General features: G+C 38.8%; 1 protein-coding gene and 1 long non-coding RNA gene across 5 annotated transcripts in view; one reads left to right on the plus strand and one right to left on the minus strand.

The window, feature by feature from the left end:
- Pvf3 (PDGF- and VEGF-related factor 3) overlaps nucleotides 1-20,505 on the minus strand; it is a 65,849-nt gene that overhangs the window by 36,990 nt on the left and 8,354 nt on the right. For 2 of the 4 annotated variants that reach the window (XM_017089771.4, XM_017089770.4), the window contains exon 1: nucleotides 495-1,869. The exons of the other annotated variants lie outside the window; for them this stretch is intronic. In XM_017089771.4, coding sequence (XP_016945260.3) covers nucleotides 495-1,178 — 684 coding nt within the window. In that variant the 5' untranslated portion in view covers nucleotides 1,179-1,869. Of the gene's footprint in view, nucleotides 1-494; nucleotides 1,870-20,505 lie in introns of those variants that run through there. 4 annotated transcript variants of the gene reach the window in all.
- LOC136116978 (uncharacterized) overlaps nucleotides 1-20,505 on the plus strand; it is a 49,144-nt gene that overhangs the window by 10,575 nt on the left and 18,064 nt on the right. The gene's annotated exons all lie outside the window — the stretch shown is intronic.

Consider the following 20,505-nt stretch of genomic DNA (forward strand, 5'->3'; position numbering starts at 1 on the left):
GTCAACCTGTCTCGAGCTGTCAGCAAAGCGATTTATTGCATTTAGCAGTAATCAAATTATACAAATATTGTTGTTAGACATGAATGGAAAATTCAATCAGATGAATAAACCAATGGTTTTCCGCTGTCCAATTAAAGTACACATAGTATAGTTGATTGATCTCAAATGTTGACTTTACATATTATCTTAACAGGAATGTTTGTTGCTATTAATTAGCTTTGTCTTGATGTAAACCAGTCATTTATTGAAATAAATTCTATATAATATGGTGCTAGCTTTAAACGTAAGAGTGTAAGAACTGATTTCATGCACAAGTATACAAAAAGTATCCAGTTCTGAGAATGGGATTTTGGTTATTGGAACCGCAAAAAGTTTCTCAAATCTTAAAAACAGTAATCTCACCACCGATTCCCCAGAATCCGTCTTTCTGTGCCCAAATAACTTCCTGGTTTTGTGCCCAACCCATTAAATAGAATCCCCCCGGATTAACTCACATCATTATCCTCCGATTTGGCGTCATTGGGTTTCGTTGTTGTCGTTGTCGTTGTCAGCAGTTGTCGCTGCTGTTGTCGCTCCGCCAGCAACTGCAATTGATGTTGCTCCTTCTGCCGCCGATGTGCAATTTCGATTTGCTGCCATTGCCGCGGGGAGAAGGTGCCCCTTCCCATTCCCATTCCCATACCCGTAACCCCATCTTCATCGGTTTGGATGGTGTGCAACTCGAGATCTTCGTTATCGTATTCGTTGTAGAAGAGTCTTCGCATGGAGTCCAAAATCTTGGCCTTGTCATCGGCAAAACTTTGTGCTTGTCTAATGGGCTTCTTGGCCAGTTCCCTTGGCTGAGATTTATGCTGATGATGACGCACTGGCCGGGCTTGTGGTTGCTGTTGTTGCTGCTCCTGCTCCTGCTGCTGCTGCTGCAGATGTTGCTGCAGTTGCAGTTGCAATTGCTGCTCCCACGCCATCTGATGTTGCTGCTGCCGCAGATGATGTTGCTCGTGTCTCAGCCGCAGTTCCTCCTGCGGATTCTTGCGCGTTCTGGCTGAACTTTTATCACGTTCTCGTCTGAAGTCATCAGACAACACCTTCTGCCAGCCGTTATTCTGAACATTAGCCTGGGCCTCCAGCCGCAGAAAGTTTAGGAAAATCAAGGCAAGCTGCAGGGTTTTTAGCTGCATTTTCGCTCAGCACTTTTCCCTGGGTTTTTTTTAATTAATTGCCTTGCACTTCTCTCCCTTTTCCAATTGTTTTCTATACTCCACTTCACAAACTTTGAACCAGTACCGTGTTTTTTTCTTTTCTTTAAATTAATTGCGACTGCTTTAATTAATTACGGGTTTCCAAATTAATTGTTTACATTTTTCTGTAATTTTTTTGTGCTTGCTTGACCGATTCTTTTGAAAAATGTTGAAATACTTCCACAGAATCTCGGAGATTTTCGTGGCTTGTTTAAAACATTTGGCGCTTGTTGTTAATGTGACAAGCGTGGCATAAATCATAAGCTAACCGAAAAGTGTGTCACGCATTCTTTGTGAATGAAAAAAGCCGCTTTGTGAATCATTTGGCTTTAACTGGAGGCCAAGAGAATACTTATACTGGCACACAGACGCAGAGGAAATCGGCTAGACAAACAATTGATTGCCAAATGCCAAGTATTTTTTTTATTTAGTTTTTTGGAGCAAGTTCAAGATGTGTTGTTGAGGGGGGAAAATTGAAAAACACGCGTGCTTGCCTGTTGGCCATTTCACAATCCACAAAGATACTCAGATGCTCGGATACTCGAATACTCGGATACAAGTGCGCAACAGACACAGATACACACAGCCACGCGAACGACACTTGAGATAGCGAACGAACCGACGGCCAGAGTGATAGACCGTTGAATGCTGAAAATTTTCGAAAAACGAGAAAATGCCCGCAACATTTGTTGCGCCGGTCGTTACACTGGCAACATTTCCCCTCATTTCTGTGGATGGTAAACAGAAAACAGCTGACCGGCTGCCAGAAACATAAACAAAGAGCTCCGAAGCCAAAAGAGAGAGAGAGCATTGCGGGTGCGCACATGTGGGTGCAGCGGCAACATGTTGCAGGTTGCTGCATCTGCATCAGCAACATGCTGGCACAGTGGGCATTAAAATTGCACTTTTTGATTGTTTGTTCAACTCATTCTAGTGCACCAAACTAGTTCTCTTGGAAGAGATTAACATATTTGATCAGCGGGAAATAATGCTTCTTTGAGAAGTCTTTGATGTTCCTAGAATAGTGAAATCTTTAGCTAAGTAGGTGCATCCATTAAAGTGCAACCAACTCAACTTGAAGTACAAAAAATCTAAATCAATTATTAATAAGTTCAAGACCTGCATACAGATTTAGAAAATAATCTTGTATTTTTTCTTGGAAGAGAATATTTTTTATATAATAAAAATTGAATTCGAGTTTCAGAATATTGTTTTTGAAAAAAATTTAAAGTACTATAAAAAGGTTAAAGAAATAATACTGGATATTAAAATGATCCATATATAATACTAACAAGTTTATAAAAAAATGTCTTTTGATTATAATTAATTTTTTCAATGCCCTAAAAATAACAAAATATCGTAGTTTTTTATAGGTAGAATTAAAATACAAAGAATCCCTCGTAGAAAATTTTGTGCAAAATATGTTTAATAGGGACCCAAAAACTCCCTCAATTCCCTGAGATATTTCATGTGCTTAGCACGCACCGTAATTCACAGGAATTAGCTCAGACATGCCATTGTCACCCAGGGTGATGGCTCTTCTTAGGGTCCTTGGAACACCCTGGGGACTTGGATCTGGGCACTTGTCAGTTGGCACCTTGGCTCACTGGGATTTTGGCACCTGCCGCTTTGGCAGATGCCCGGGATTAGGTCTCGGTCACGTTGATGATGACCCACCCATTGTGCGATGCACTTTTCGCAGTGGTTGTTGTCAGCAAGTGGGCCTGCTGGATGATTGATGGTCTCCGCAAGGGCATTCCAGCTGGCGAGCTGCGGGCACGCATTATAATCCTCAGAATCCACCTGTCCAACTGCCCACCCCCCAGGAATATCATGATGATGACCATTTGGGACGTGGCAGAGGTGTTGCCCACTTGCACTTAATTGCATGTTTGGTCAGGCGAATCAACGCCCAGGCCAGAAAACCGCCAAAGCCGAAGCCAAAAAACGCCCCTGGAATGCGCAGCCCACTATTGCCTCTTCAGATAACTTTCCGCTCATCTGCACTGGGGAAAAGTATTTTTACGCATGTTCTATATAAGGTGTTTCGAAATGAAGATATATATTTTTTAGTTAATGGTTGTTTTTATATTTATAAGATTTTTTATAAGTTAAACTTATTATTTGTTTATAAATATGATTAAACTTTAAAATCATTTCTAGAACTTGGAATTTTCTTTTAAAAACCATAGTTCATGGCCTGTGACCTAGCCCTATATGCACCTTTATTTGTTTCCGATTTAAAAACAACTCTAACATCAACTAAATGAAAAAGAAATGATGATTAAAATCCTAATCTTTACAAATAAGTATAGTTTCCAAAAGTCGCAAAACATATACCTATATTACTCTTTGAAATAATTCAATGGAATATCTTTAGTCCCTATTCTTGAGCCAATTTCCGAAATTTTTTTCGCCCAGTGCAATTTCTCTGAAAGGGGGAACCCCGCTGAGTGGCGATGGCGGCCGGCGTGGAAATTTATGTGGCCAGTTGGCCACGGCTAGAAGAGCTTTGTGGGCGAGGGGAAGCGTATCGGGGGACTGGATGATGGCAATACCATCCATGTTATTGCTCCGCTCCTGCTGTTGCTGCATAATTGATAAATGTTTACAAATTATTATGTTGCACATACAGCAGTGGTGCTAGCGGCAGCAACAAAAACACCATGGAGCCCACCCAGGCGAGGATGCCCCACCCAATCCCCTTTACACAGCGAACCTCGTGTGGTGATTTTGTTGTGCTCCGGGAGTTGGTGAAAGCAGGGTAAAATTTTTTACTCGGTATTACTTTTTAGTACCCTAAGCAAGGATTTCTAGGTAGCCTTGAAATTCCAAACCTTACGATATAATTAAAATTAATAAAATGTCTTGTAAACTAAACCATTTTTAAATTTTTTCTTACAATAATATATTCCTAACAACTTTAATAATTAGTTTTGAATTTTTTAAAAATGTTATTGATTTGCAAAAATTAAGTATATTTATCAGCACCTACTAATATTATTATTTATTTATTTTAATAAGTTTTTAGTTTTCTTAAAGACGATTTTGAAGAGTATTTTTCGCTTCGATGCTTGGATCTTACTTTCTCCATAAACGTTCCTTGCCTTTTATTTTTGCCTCGGCCGTGTTGCCGTTTTTCTCACGATGAGGCGCCAACTGCATTTTCATTTAATGTTTTCTGTAGCCGCTAATTAAAATGAATCCACGTAGACAGGCCGGCAGAAAGGGAAAACCCACAGGTAAAAGGGGAGTTGGTTCCATTAGCTGCGGCTCCCATTGTGTAATGGATCGGGGAGCTATATTTATGGCCAAATGAAATCGCTGGCAGAATCATTTTCCATCGAAGGATGGCTTTTCCACATTGCCCTTGGCATTAGCTTTTGTTTTACTTTGCTACACTTTTTCCTCCCTTTTTCATTCCAATTCACATTTACCGCATTCAATTTGCCTAAGTTGCCATTCGGATTTCGCGGGGAATTGCAGGGGCAGCAGCTGCCAAAAGAAATGAAATCGAATTCAATACAAAATGTAAATGAGGCAAAGGGAACCGCAAACGAGGAGTGGCATGAGAAATGAGACGCCACCGAAATCATAAAAACCAAATTTGAAATTGATAGGGAAAAAGGAATCCATAAGGGAGGAGGGATAACTCAATTTGAAATCGAAACCACATCGAGAACAAAGTCATCCCCTAATTGAGATGGGCTCCTCTGGATTCATATGGGATGGTATTCTCATTCTCGCTATCTGACAGCCACTTCCTGGTAATTATTGAAAATAGTTTGTCCACCAACAATGCTGATCTATGACACTTTTCCCAGCGTTTTGCCGAGGGGGAAACTTTTCATAGCCCTAAACCGCTTAGCCTGAAAATGACGAGAGGAAGAGCAAATTGACTCAAGATAAAACTGCCAGGGCCCAAGGCCAAAAACCCAAACCAAAAAGCAAAAAAAAAGGGTATCTAACCCCAGTTAAAGAGCAACGCAATTTCCTGTTTGCCCCCCGGGGTCAAAGACAGAGATAGCAACAGAATGAGACAGATTGCTAGACATAGAAAGGGAGGGGCAACATCTACATCTAGCCAGCATTCAAATATTTGTCATCATCAAATGACATCTGTTTGTCGTTGGCTTTTGTTTTGAAGGCCATCCAAAAGTTCCGTGTAGTCAAAGGTCAGTGCCTGACATATGGGGACAGTGCGTTTCAGCAGTGTAGGGGTGGCTAAGCATATACCTTAGGAAACCAACAATTATTAAGCTAATTGTTCAGTTAAATGAAGTTAAGCACAAGAATCCTTCATTACACATATTATTATCTTACGAATACTTAGATTTCTAATATTTTTGGAACTAGGGCATTAAGAACCACAACAATTTATTTGTTTTATATTATATAATTTTCGGTGATGATATTTCAAAGAACTTTTTTTTCAAGGTCTCCCCTTATCATTGAACCTTTTCTATGACTTGCAACATTTAGTAGAGATTGCCTCGCATAGATCGTTCATGCATTAACAAAAAAGTCAATTGATTGCCAGCGCAACGAAGAATTTGCATAAATCTCACGGTTGAACAGCCACGCCCCTTTCTCCATTCTGGGACTAGAAGTTAGAAAGGTGAAAGGTGTGCGGAGATAAAATGGAGATGGGGTGATGTATTTTCAAAAGTGGGTATTTTTAACGAGTTGCCAAGTTCCCAAGAAGCTGCATCGAATTTTCAATGGAAAATGCAACGGCGGAAAATGTAAATAGCTAACAAGAAAATACAATAAAAGCAAAACCGAGCTGAAAATGCAGCAGCAATTTAAGATTTCCCGATACCCAAAAAAAAAATACCAGAAGACCCAATGACATAGTTTGCATACTCCAAGAAGCAGGAAGCGTTTAAGGGGAAAACCGATGAAAAAGGGGGAAATCCCAGAGGGGGGAGGCTATTAAAGCGGCATTTGCAGCGTGTTGAAAGGCGTTGAAGCTGCAATTAGCCGAGGAGATTTTCCAGTGGGTGGGGTGGGGAAAGCAAGTAGTTGGGGAGCAGGTTGCGTGTGGAGCACAGAAATAGAAATGCATCTATCTTTAGGAAAACAGAGATGGAGAAAGGAAGCTGTTGGAAAAACAGCGAGGGGTTCATTTTATGTTGTCTACAGGGTAATAGAACTGGGAGAAGTTGATGTAATGCCGCTCCTCTTTTTTATAGCTCTGACATAAGAAGTTAGCAATTGCCATTGATGAAGCGAAATGAGATAACTCCTTAATGATTTTTGGAAAAGCTGGGATTACTCCATCAGCCATAAAAAGGCTTCCCAAAGAATACTGATAGTTTTTCAAATTTCCTTAGGAATTTGAGGTGTGTTGAGGCTGAAATTCGTTTAAAAGTGCCATTATTTTCTAAAGGCAAAGACAGTACTATTTATAGACATTAAATAACTTAGCATAGAAATTGATTCAATATCCTCCCAGTATTTATCTAAAATACTTTGAATTATTTCCGAAAATAATTATTGTACTTCAGGTACCTTAATTCGGAATTAAATGTTATAAATTCCTATAAATTCAATTGAGTATTGATAATAGACTTTGGCAACATCAATTTGAAGGCTTTTGCAACTGAGCTGCCAGCTTTATGAGGGAAGTCAAATTCCAATTTTCTATTAAGTCATTAAGTAGCTCGCTTCCATTGAAATCAAACACCAGAAATAATGCATTTTCCCAAGCTTCCACCAGCCGGAGATGCCATCTTCGGAATTTCACTGCCCCTTTGCACCAACAGAAGCCAATAATGCTGTGGATCCGACTATCTCCGTATGCCATAAACATTATAATCTGCTGGCCCGTTGCAATGCGTTTGTGTTGCGAGTCCTTTGTGTGTATTGTCCATAAACAATTTGAGCCAATTCCAGTTAATGGCTGGTCCTAACGATGCCAACGTGCGCCTTGTTAGTTTAGTCAAAGCTTATTTTCAAGAATATTCTCGACATATTTCTATAATCATCGGGCTGCAGACGTGCCAAAGCAGCAGCAATTGAAAGGCTGCCAACCAAATACTCTTAGTTCCAGCCGGCCAGTTCCTCCGCCCATCTAATTAAGTGCATAAACAAATGGCGGGCGAGATTAGAGGGCTGACGTGGGCGTATTCACAAAATTCGATCCGCACGAGACCCAAAGAGATCCCAAATGCCAATGCCTAAAACCGAGGTCCATCGGGCATTGTCTAACTAATTGGATTAACGTTGATGCCTGACCTGACACAATGGTCCTCTCGGCGGGCTGTCGAGTCCGGTTCTCAGGTAGGATCTCGTCCCTATATACATTTATCTTTCATCCCAAACAGGATACAAAACAACAAAGGCCACAAATATATGCATTATGTGCTGTGCAACTGAAACTCGTTCGTTCTCGCTTTTGTATCTTGTCCAGCAATCAATGTAAACAGCCAAACCCACAAATAACAATGCCATTTCGGCCAAGTCATTTTGGTTTTCACTTGTTTCCGTACCTTTGGGTTACCATTTTGTACTTTTACGATGATTTTACGTCGTCGATAAGAGAACGCTCGAGTGTTTGAGCAAAGGTTGAATACTTTCCTAATCGTTTCAAGTGCATTTAAAATGAAATTAAATGAAGAACAGAATGGTTAACAATCGGAGTAGTTTTTAAAGTGGCACAGATTTTACCCTCTTCAAATTATTTCTAATTGTAGTTAGCTGTGTTGTTTTGATTTCTTGGAAGTTTAAAGATTTGCTTTATACATTGTTATTTTAAAATGAAGAGTAGGCTAAAAAAAGGAATTTGATCAAGTGCTAGAAAAAATTTACCACAAATTAAAAACAAAATTTTTTAAGTTATCTTAAACACTCTAAAAAAGTTGGTTGTATATGCAGGTAAATTGTTGAAAACATTTTCAAAATTATTGTTATAATACATTTTGCGAGCCTTTGCTCAACTTTAGTTCGGGCTATATAAACAAAATAAAAACTTACGCAATACAAAGTATGGACATGGGTTTCTGGCAGACAAGTTTTATTTCCATTTTCTGTTTCTGAGGAACCACAACCGTCTGGAACAGCAGCTGTAACTAAATTTTGAGGTCCTGGTGACGACTTCTTTCAATTTCGGGTCTGCCGCAGCATCATTTTGCTCAACTTAATTGTGTGAAAACTTTTCTTACGCTCAACGTGAACAAACATGAATGTCGGGAAAGTGTTTTCCACATTTTCCCTCTTCTGGGGAAAGTGTACGACAGCCCCAAAAAAATGAAAGTAAAAATTATTTCATAAGATGGGACTTAAGAGGAGAATAAAAACAAAGTTTGGCAACTAAATCGGGAGTGTGAGAAAATTCAAATAACGAAAATGAAAAGAATTGTTTTTCGGAATTAAGTTTTTCATGTACTTTTTAAATGTTTTTAAATGCTGAAAATATAAAAACAAAGATAAGATTTTATTATGCAAACTCTTAGGATTCAAACCACTTAAATTTATTAAGCAATGCACAAAGTAGTTAAGCTTGATGTATTTAAGGAAATGCGGAAAAATCTCATTTGAAAATTAAGTAAAACCAACTGAAAACTTTGACAATAGAATTTTCTTGGTGAAAAGGGGGACTATAGTGCGGGAATTGAGAATGTTAAGGCTCATCCATGAGACAACGGACTTTTATGATGACGCTTTCCATTTTGACGATGGTGATGATGATGAAAACTTGCACAGCAGTCGCATGCAGAAAAATTCTCAAAAAAAAACACCCACACTTTCATACGTGAAAGGAATTGTTCTTGAAAAAGGACTCGATGGGGCGAAAGCAGGAGAAAGGAGGTTAAAATGCATGGCACGACGAAAACTGCAAGCTGCATTTTACCCAAGAGTCGAAAAATGTGTGTGCTCAAGTGTTTGCCGGGGCATAACAATGTTTAAAAAATAACAAAAAATAAAAGATGATCGGAAGTGACACAAAAAACCCATAACTGGAGTGGCAATAAAGCTTGGCGGTTTTCAACGACACCACAAAAACCAATAAGACGAGCGCGACTAAAATCGCGTGTGCCTTATCTAGCGAGCGCGCGTTTTTGCCGCGTTTCGTGAGCGTTTTTAATTGGACTCAACCTTAAAGTCTCCTTACTTCGGACCAACTGCGACCACCATTTCTCCCTAATCGCTAACTAAACAATTAATCAACCAGAAACCAAAGTTTCACCAAATGGGCGGGGGTGTTGGAAAATTCCGTGCCCAAGAGTGTGACATTTTCGAAGTGCACGTCAACACGATGGGCGAGCAAAAACGGCAGCAAACAACTTCACCGCCAGTTGATTAATGAGCTGTGATGCTAGGGGACCCACCAGTGGGAAAATGGGAAAATCGGGCGGAAAATGGGGCGGGGGCAGTGCAACTACACTCCGTAACCAAAGCAGTAAGTTAAGCAGTTTTAAAAGGGAAATGTCAGCTGAAGGATTTGTTACTGGTGACTGGGGAAATGAGCGGCTTGATTACGTGAGCTCAGCTGAGCTGGGAAATGACAGAAAGGGGGCGGAAAGTGCGGAGGAAAAGCGCATCCATAAGATTTGCTTAAGGGAGATAGTAACGGCATTCAGGTATCTGAACTAATGAAAATGTTTTCCAAATGGGGTAACAAGTTCAACATTTCATTTCAATTACAAAAAAAATGTTAAAATTATATTTACCTTCAACCGCAAACAAGTTTTCTACAATTTGTATATCTTAAATTCCTTCAAATGACTTTGATTTCATTAATTGCTTCCAAATTAAAGTGACTCTCGGTGAAGCCAACATCTTGTTTAAAAATTCCCAGAATTTGAGCCTGAAAGTAGCATCATTTCGAAGGCAAACATACCCACACATCACATACACACATGCCCATAGACATCAATCACATATCAGATATCACCCCTCAATCGAATGGCAACCCAATCAAGTCAGGAAATTCAGTTTCCACAAAATGTTGCGTGTGTGGGTGGTATTTTTCCACCCTATATGTCCCTATATGAGATTAAGCTGCTCCCTACTGAATAACAAATTGAAATGATAACCGAGTGCCCGAAAACGAAAGCTGGGAAATATTTTTTCACTCTAGGGCAGCAAATTGCATAAATCAAGTTACAAATCAACTCGCAATCACAACTGCAGTCACAGTCACTGCATTAATATCACTTGCGAAATAACAACATTTCATCTCAATTTTCAATTCCCTCTGCGAATGCGAATACGATTTCGATTGTAATTTAATTTTGATAGATATTTTCTAGCTGCATTTTTCCGCGTGGCCTTTCGCCCTCGACCTCGGGCCACGCCCATTGCAGCCCGCCCCCTTGGAAAACGCTTTACGCACAAATCGCTGCATTTGAACATGCTTTTCGAGAGCATGTTCTATGTTTTACTGAAATTTCGCCTCGGTTTTCGTGGCTGGATGGGATTGAAATGTAATCAAAAATTGCGAATTCAGCGAAATCGAAACTGCAAAGTGCGACCTGCGGGTTTTTCTTGCGCCCTTTCCTGTTTTTTCACGAATGCATCTGGCAAATGGGTCTGAGGGTTTTTTGTCCCATGCATATAATGCATTTATAAATGTTGAAAAACATGTGAATGCTTTAAAGTGCAGAATATAACATAGGTGTGGGAAAAACCAAAAATTAAATTGCTTTTACTTATTTTTTATGGTATACTCCGAAAGAAACGTATTAACTTGCAAATACCATATTATAATACCGAGATTAAGTGAATTCCTAAGCTACCAACAATCGAAGATTAACATCTATGGCAGGCAACACATGTAAAGGTTAATTTGAAGCACTGTTTCGGGATTTCCCCAGCAAATGGTGTACGAAATTAATTAAGGCAAACTGAATCAAGACACGCACACGAATTTCCACGCGGGGAAATGCACCAACACACACACGCCCTTGTCTATGGAGAGGTTGGAAAATCCCACTCTTTGGACCCGAAAGGCGAGCACAGCTGCATACTAATAAGCTGATATGAGGGAGGACTCGTGTGTGTTTTGCCCTCAGCCTCACCTGCCGCTACTCCCCTTTCCCTCCTTTTTCCAGCCTCCTGATCCTTTGGTCGGACACGTGCCACGCCCACAAATTTGGGGCTGGGAAAAGCTGTCAAGCTGACGTCGGTACGAGCATTTACACATCAGCTCCAGCCCCGGATGGTCAGCATTCTAGGATTAGCTGGAGCACCAGGGGCCAGGGACTGGGAACACGCACTCGTAGGTCTAAGGACTCAGGAGTCCTGAGCTTATAAGCCGCAGCAAACGGCTCCGTATTCACTCATCCACGGCTAGAAAATTACGGTTTTAGTTATATAAACTACTGCCTAATGCGAACTTAATGAAATCTTTTATCTTGTTTTAATTTTTTAGGATAAAATATTAAAAAAATATTATTTAAATAATTGTTTGTAAAAATTAAAATCAGTCTCTTTATTTTTCCAATCTCATTTCCAATCACACATTGTCAAAAAGTAAAGTACAATATACGAACATCTTAAATATCCATGTAATTCATAAAGACATTACAGATATTCGACAGATATTTAAAGAAAGTTATTTTAGGAAAAAGGTAAGGATTCCCCTTTTCCTCAGTGCCCACACTCTCTAGACAAAACTAGACTGACCCTACTCACACTCAACATTCCTGTGGAAGCTTTAAAATGTTTGTGCCGTCTATGCAAATAAATCCAAGTCGTGGCCAAAAACTCAATTTCGAGCAGCTAGTGCAGCAGATGCTACTCGCACGGGGGGGGACTGGTAACCCCTTTTACTGTCCCCCCTTTCTAACCCCCTTTTTTCGGGTATGTCAATCCCCCACCATGCAGAACACATGGCGACAAACAGCGGCCACCGGTTTCTATTTGTTTGCCTGCAAACACGCAGAGAAAAGCGAACTGAACAGAACTGAAGAGGAACCGAGTGAAGCCCAACACCAAGGACAAAGGACGAGAAGGACGAAGGCTGCTGAGCATGCACTAGACCCATTTCGTGGATGTATGGCAGTTTGCGGGATTGGAAATGGAAATGGAAGTGGAAGGGCATCGGCACAAGGGCTGAATTGCACTTGAGCAAAAACAAAATCCGAGCCATGAAAATGGTGTTTTGAAAAGCAAGACGAAAAAAGAAATACGCTTGAACTAAATTGAATAAGTTTTGGAGACCTATATGAAACTTAAAAACAAGTGCGGCAAGCAAAAAATGGTATATTTGTTAGATTAAAAAAAAACCTCTTCCATATCTGTCTTATTTATAAAGCTATAATACTTTCAAAAATCCAAAATCTATTTTTCCAACTGTCAAAAAATATATTTAAAACAAAATAGTTACTTAAACGTAGTATTATACTTAGATCTACCGAAAAACCCCTTTCATAACCTTTCAAACCTATGTTGATAGGCACAACTTTCAACAGGTTAATCACTTCCCTAACTTAAAAGAACATCAAACTTTATGGGTCGCTGGCAAAAAAGGAATGCCAAAAATATTTAGTTTCTGCAGACCAGTATCCATCAGAACTCAATCCCCTTGATAAAGTCATCATACCCTTGTCCGACAAGGCCACAAAAAATAACGCACACTACGTGAGGGAGCTGCGATTCTGAATTTCTAAGAGTTTGGGGGGCGAAAATTGCCCGAAAAAAAGACGAATTTCCCAACCAGAATGTCTCACCCCCCAATTCTGACGCTACTGGCGGAATATTTGCCTGAAATTCGTTTTTCTGCACTCTGAACACGCTTTTCTGCATTGGGATAGGTCCTGAAACCAGGAAAGGGATTGCAGTTCCGAGTTTTTGGTCGGGCTGCTGCTGCCTGGTGGGGAGCCCTAAATGGATTTAGCTTGTCCCGATCTCAAAATTTCGCTCGTGGTTTATTTTTGTTGCGACGCCAAAAATGGGAAATGTGTTCATTTGCATGTGCCACATGTGTCCCGGAGCTGTGTGTGCATGAAATGCAATAAAAACGCTCTACCAAAACTGGTGTTAATTCGCAAATTCAATTGTCAAATCAATGGCAAATGGCATATAAATTTAATTCGCTTAACGCCACAGCTGACAATGAAGAACCGTTCTGATGAATCAGAGGCACATAAAATACGACCTGTCACGTCCCATTATATTGTAGCTACATATATTCGATTCAAGGTGTCGGAACGCAGACAGAAGCCAACGACGTGGCCTGAAAGTGGGCACAAAAGCACACAGAACACTGAAAAACAAATGTATAATTTATTCAAATAATAAATCTTTAAAGTGGGAAAATAATATTAAGATTTATATAGAATTGATTGAATGTTTAGAATTATATGTACCAAATAAATAGTAGCATTAAAAACAAAGTAAGGCAACCAGCGGCGGATCCAGAATTTGGTTGAAGGGGCGTATAAAATGATTACATCGATTAGAAATCAAAAATTTGGAATAAAATACATATAATACATAAAATAAAATAATATAAAAAATAAAATACATGTTATATATATATATAATACATATTTCATATACTTTTTAACCCGAGTGGGGAAGATCTATCCCCTATATCATAAATACAACCTAAAATATTTTTAAAGTAAAGTTAATAATTTGAGTTCTAACACAAAAAAAGATATTAAATTACTAAGTCTGTCCGATCTTTATAGGAAAGGCAATCCTCTTTTTCAGAGTGTAATCGGACGGACAGCGAGTAACCGGAAAACCGGAAGGATATTTCTGGTCTGGTCAAATTTCTGGTCAGTGGCATAGTGTTGGCAGCATTTGCGGTCACTTGATGGACAGTCTATGCACATTTGGTCTGCTTTTTGCCACCCGTCGCAAAAGTGTCTGAAATGAACGATGGGGCAGCCGAGGGTTAAGTGGGTGGGCGAGGATGGGGGATGGGGCTGCGAAAATGGCCGCAAGTTCGTCAACATGGGCAAATATTTGCAGATATCCAAACGATGTCGCACGTCTGTTACCGCTGCTGCTGCTGCAACTTCTGTTGCTGCTTTTGCTGCCTTTGCTGCTGCAGTGGATGTTGATTGTTGGTCGAGTGACCAAAAGCCAACAATTGGTCACGATCACTTTGCCTTTATTGTTTTCGTTACTATTCCTCTGTCCCTCCACTTTTTATTGGTTTTTTTCCCGGGCGATGTCTCTCCTTTGTTTTTTTTTTTTTGCACTTGCGGCTGTTCGTGTTGCTGATTTGACGTGACTAATGGGTCGTTAGGCATATGTCCACTCAGCTGAAGGAGCAAACAGGTGGATGGGACGAAAGGAGCCGGAAAAATTCATGCTTGAACTGGCGTTTTCCCCTTTTCCGCTCCTTAACAAGTTACAAATTGCGTAGCTCGCTTCGCTGGTAAATAGCAATGGTGCAAAACTCACGTTGATTACAATGCAAACCTTGAGGGAGGTCAAGGATGTTGAAAAGAATCCTCACAAAGGCAGGTGTTGAAGAACTCGGAAACTTTGTTTTTTGTTTTTTAATCTGTTTCCAGCAATGGAATTAAAGTTATATGATTTATAATGATGATAATGTAACAAGTCCACAATAACTTGAACAGTCAACAGAATATTAAATAAATGTTTAATATACATCAATCACATATTGGGCAACTATGATAATCATTTAAACTTCTTGAAACGAATCTAAAAAGAACGTTAACAACTTTGTTTAATTTATACAAATATTATTTATTAAATATATATGTATAAAATTAATCTTTTTTTCAAATATAACATCAAACTTGATTTCAAAATTATAACTAAGAGTTATTGACCCCAAAATATTTTAAATGTAATATTTTCTTGAAATTCCCGGTTCTAGATAGACAGTTAGATCACTGAAAACATTATTGATTTTACTGCCTTTTCTGATCTAACTAAATTCATAAAAATAAGGCCCAACTGCAACTCATTCTTATATCTGCCAGGTTAGGAAGCAAGCCGATAACTATCTGATATACTCTTTGACTTACCGTATGCACCACTTAATCATTAGGCATTCCCCAAAATCAATCTCGAAAATGTCACTGCCAGAACTCACCTGCAAAGAGATTTGAAAAATGCGATAAGAATTAGTCAAATATTTGGCATAAATCACCGGCAAACACTTGGTGGGGCAGACAACAAACAATTTGCAACAGCATTCCGATCGAGGGGACCTAATCAACAGACATATCCATCACCATTAGCATCACCTTTGTCATTTCCATGCCCCGGCCGAGATTAGCTATGAAAATTTGGCATCTGTCTGTGGATTTTCTTTATCTATTTTTTATTTGCATATGACATCATCAAAGTGGCAACAGCAGCCAAAGATTTGTGCAAAACAAACAAGCGCGCAAGCGGAATGCAAAAGCCAACAAAAGCGGAGCCAGAGCGAAAATCTTGTACCAGCAGCCACCAACCCGCCTGTCAAATGATTTGCAACTTTGTGCAAATTCGCTTGCCAGTCGTACGGATTTTCCCCCGGCCTTTGGCAATTATTAGTTGGCAACCGCCGTCTGTCTGGCAACCACGAACCAAACTCGAGCCACGTAGAGCTGAGGTTTTAACTAGAAGACGAAGACCGTGAAGAAGTTGGAAACCCATAGACAGAGACTAGAGACCAGAGACCACGGAGTGCAGACTACAGACTGTCAGGCAGTTGCAACTGCCCCGCGGTGGACACGAAGGCCACGACCAATGAGTAAGAAATGAAGAGAAGAGTAATCTAGGAAGGTGGAATATCAGATACCCTTTCAACAAAAAAAACCATCAAAATAGGACTAGGAAAATTTTTAAACTTTAAATCAGATTTAGGAACCTCCTTTTTGATCACTAGTATTCAAAACCATGTACAAAGGTGTCTAAAAGCACACTGCGACCTCACCATTAAAAATATTTTGTTGCATACTTTTGAACACATTTCTGATGGATTTTAAAACTCTAGTGAATTCTGTTTTAGGAATATGCATAAACTAATTAAAAGATAAATAGATAATTTTTGAGTTTTTATTTTAAAGTATCTGCTTAGTTGTCTAATAAATACAATATCGGAAATATTATTCATAACTTTTTTTAGTATTATAATATAAAGTGGGAAACTCTATTAAAATTCCAAAAACGTAAACAGGTTTAAGCCACCCCAAGTTAGAGTATTTAAAAAATTGGTTTTGATGACTCCGAGATTTGTTTGCCATCGACTCTAGAATCCATTTACCCACCTCCCGCTGCAAGCCGCCCATTTCGGGTTGATTTGCTGGCGATTTGGACGTTGATGAAGTGATTAACCAAGCCAGCAAGCATTTGACTTTCTGATAGCGTTTAGTTTATGAGCTGACCTCGAGGGTCTCCGCACAATGTTCCAGCTATTGGCGATTTGCGGTTGATGAAGCGCACACCGGCGAGCAGCAGGTGCAGAGCAGCACAGGTGAGATGGGAAATTGGGGCGGGGAACAACAAAGGTAGCTGGTTAGATACGGAGGCAGTATGCAAATTGTGGCATCGCGAAGAGCAGATTTAATGACTGATGAAACCCCCATTGATTTATGCACAGCTATTCTGGGAACTAACTCAACTTGAGGCGAAACCCATAGGTCTTCCTCAAGTTAAAGCTCAAGCTTCTAATTCCAGAACAGATTTATTACTCCTGAACAAACATTTGACTAACTTTTTAAATAATTTAAAGAAGAAGTTGCCTTTATATATTTAAAAAATCAATTACAAAATCGTTTCTTATAAACGTTAATACGTAAAATTAAAGCTTTTTTAAAAGCAAAGTATTTATCAATATAAGTCAATACCCAAGATAATAAAATAGACATTAATTATTCAAAATAAAAATTGAATTAACAAATTTTTAAAGCATTTCTTGACTATAAATATTATTCAAATTTTAAGGCATGTAAATACCATACAAATATTCAACTAATAGATTCAGAGTTTTAGTAGTTACACAATATAATTTATGAAAAACTAATAATATTTATTATCTTTCACAACACATACAAAAATCTCATTTCACCGCCGATTAAAAATGCGTTTAATTATTTTTAGACCCGGCGATAGCCTTGACTTTGTTCCGCCGATTAGCCTTCTCTGCCAGAAATAAAAGTTTGGAAATTTCTTAATGAAATCAAAGGCAATAAATTCAAGTTGGATTTGATGGGAAGAGATGTTTGGAAATGCTCAAATGTTCTTTATGGTATCACAAATCTCCAAAGCCTCTTTGGGTCTCCCAAAACAAATCGAATTCGGTTTTTATTTCATTGAAAAGCGAAAGTGTTAAAGTGTCTGTCAGTAAATAAAAAAAAGCCCCACCCGTATGGAAAAGCAGTTATAAGCCCTGATATATAAAACACCTTCCGAGTGCGAAGTTAATGTTCGTGAGTCTCGTTTTAAGACCTCACGAGTGCATTGTTCCCAAACGGAATCCAATAAAATTGAAATAAAATTGTGTAATAAAAGGAAATCGCTTATAAATGCTGAAAATGAAATATTGATGAAACGCACTGAAGCACTGTCCGCATGTCAAGCAAACAAACAAACCGATCGAACTGAAGAAACCGACACTGAAACTCGTCTCTCATGCATAATGCAAACGGAGTGCAACCGGAGACGTTGGAAATTTCTAACAAATTAACAGAAACAAAAAAAAAGAGAAGAAATTAATCATATTGGGGATATGGGGGGGGGGGTCTGCTACTGGACTTTTCCATGTGCCAATCGAATCAATTAGATTCGATTTATTGACGTTGGCCCGACATTGGCATTCAATTTGCCGATGTCTTCGATGTCTCCCAACAATTTCGAATGTCATAAATTGTGACGCGCCTGCAAAAGAGATTTATGTGGTGTCAACCGCTCACAATGGGTTAAAGTTAATGTCCAGCCAAAAATCGTGACCCCAGCTATCTATCGAATGCCGAATTCAACCAGAAATTGAGTCATCATCATTACTGACCGCGGACATTAATTAAATCGCATTCAAATGCAGATTTTTGTCAGCCTGCCAAATGCCAGAAACAGAGACCCCCCATCATGAATTTTTTAGACACATTATTTGATATCCCATATTCAGTAATGCCGCATGTGAGTGCCGTGGATTCCACTCTTGTCGTGGCCCAAAATTATGCTTATTGATTTAGCTGTCAAAAAGTGCATGACAATTTTCGGTTTCTTTTTTGAAACTTTGGTCGTTTTTCATGCGCCACTCGCCGGCGAACAGACAACTTTTGTAATGCCAAATGAGTTGAGATGTACAGTGGAATCGAATGCATTTTGAATACAATGGTCGGCCATTAATCTCGCGGATTTGCAAGTCACTGCATAAATCTGTCATTTATAAGCTGACAGCTTAGCTGATATGTAAGCACTGTACTTAGACAGTTCGTTTATCAAAGAGAGTTAAAAATGCAAATGTATTTTGGGCCCTTTAGATAAAATTAAGTTTTAGTCATTTAATTTATGGAACCCTTTATGGAATAAGTAAAACTTAAATTTATACTACTTATTCAGATTTTTTTTTTTTAGTTATTCTGAAATGTACATCTAATCGTTTGAAACCTTGTTAAAGTCTTTTTTGAAATAGATTGAAAACTTCATTTTAAAATAGAAAGTAAAAAAGAAGAAAAGTCACTAGTCCGAAAAATGTAGCAATGGAATATTCATCTTTTTGCCAAATTCTTGGAAAATTGTCTGGTTTCTTAGATTCTTTACCACTGTGCAACCCATGAAAATTGTGTGACACTTGTCAGTGGCACACACACACACCTCGAGCACATTCGGGTGGGTGTGTTCTCGTTCGGCGGAGATTTTCCCTGCTTGACTTGGCTCTGTAATCGCGGCTCTTATACTTTATACATGTGGGTAATGGGTTTGCAATTTGCAGCGACTTTTTGTCACACATACCAGGGCCTAGTCGCACACATACATATGTACCCATGTTTGAACTAACACACACCCTCAAACGGATGAAGGGTCCCCAGAGTGGCATGACTGACTCAAAAGATTTACGATTAATTTTTAATGACCAGCCGGGCAGTGCATCAACTTCAATATATACTTTGAATGAAGACATTTGCCAGGCCACCTTTGACCTTTGCGGACTCGATTTTCGAGTGTGTGTGTGTGTGCGTGGGAGAGATAACATCAAGCACCTGAAGCACTTACACCAGGTACATAATATCAGCTGGGACAATACAGCACAGCAGGTGGCACCAAAGGGGGTTCCAGATCATCAAAAACAGAACTTTATATCCCTTTTAGAGTCCGTTTTGATTTATTTGCTTGCGCTTGATGAATTCGAATGCAGAGCTCATGCCGACACACACAAAAATGGGTCTCAGATACATTCTATCGTATAGTACAGTCAAACCTTCCTAGTACGTTCAGTACTACAGTAGATATAGAATAAATAAATTTATTAGTTTGGTTTTTAAATATTTTTTAAGGAAACGTATTTCTTTTAAGAAACTTTGGTTGATATAAAAAATATAATAGGGTTTTCTTAAAGTTTAATGTAATTCTTGAATTTAAAGATTATATGTTTGGTTATCTGTAAATAATTTAAACTTAAATCTAACAAGCTTAAAATTCAAACTTTAAATACAAATTTGAACTTCAAATGATTACTTTCATGTGACTTTTATATTTTTCCAGTTTTATGAAAAGAATCTCTACTGTTTTGTGCCCAAAAGTTTGTTGGTTAAAATTTTTTTTTCCAATTTCAACCATTGAAGGTCGACAGTACTTGCACACAAATGTTAGTTTTTCAATTTCTAGTCAGTTTTTCGGGCTGCTATTTTTGTGTGTGTTTTACAGATCTATTTGGAGTTCAATAGTTCAGTTAAGTTACCGTTTTTTGTATTCCTATGTGGATTTAAATAACAGGCGTGACCGTGACTCTTTCCTCTCTCTGTTAACCCTATTTTCATGAAACGGCTAACACGACTTTCAATTTGTCTTTTGCGGCTTTTTCAAAAAAAAAAAGAAAAAATGGGAAAAGGGGCGGTTACGTGGAGGGCGGAAATTGTAGGGCAAGCATTTCGCAATGGACTTGCAACAAACGCGTCAACAAAAATATTTTCGTTTGCTGGTCATGATTTATCGTCAACTCGACTCTTTGACAAGCGTGTTATTTTCAGCATTTTTTATTTTGTCACTTGCAAGTGTTGCGTGAAATAAAATCTAATTTCACATTCGGGTGGGGTGTTTCATGCCTATTAGATTACCAGAATTACTCGACAATTGTTGTGTGATATAAAAGGTACTGCTGGTCATAAAGTATAACAACTTAAAA

The sequence above is a fragment of the Drosophila suzukii genome, chromosome 2L (assembly GCF_043229965.1).
Source record: "Drosophila suzukii chromosome 2L, CBGP_Dsuzu_IsoJpt1.0, whole genome shotgun sequence".
NCBI classification, from domain to species: Eukaryota; Metazoa; Arthropoda; class Insecta; order Diptera; family Drosophilidae; genus Drosophila; species Drosophila suzukii.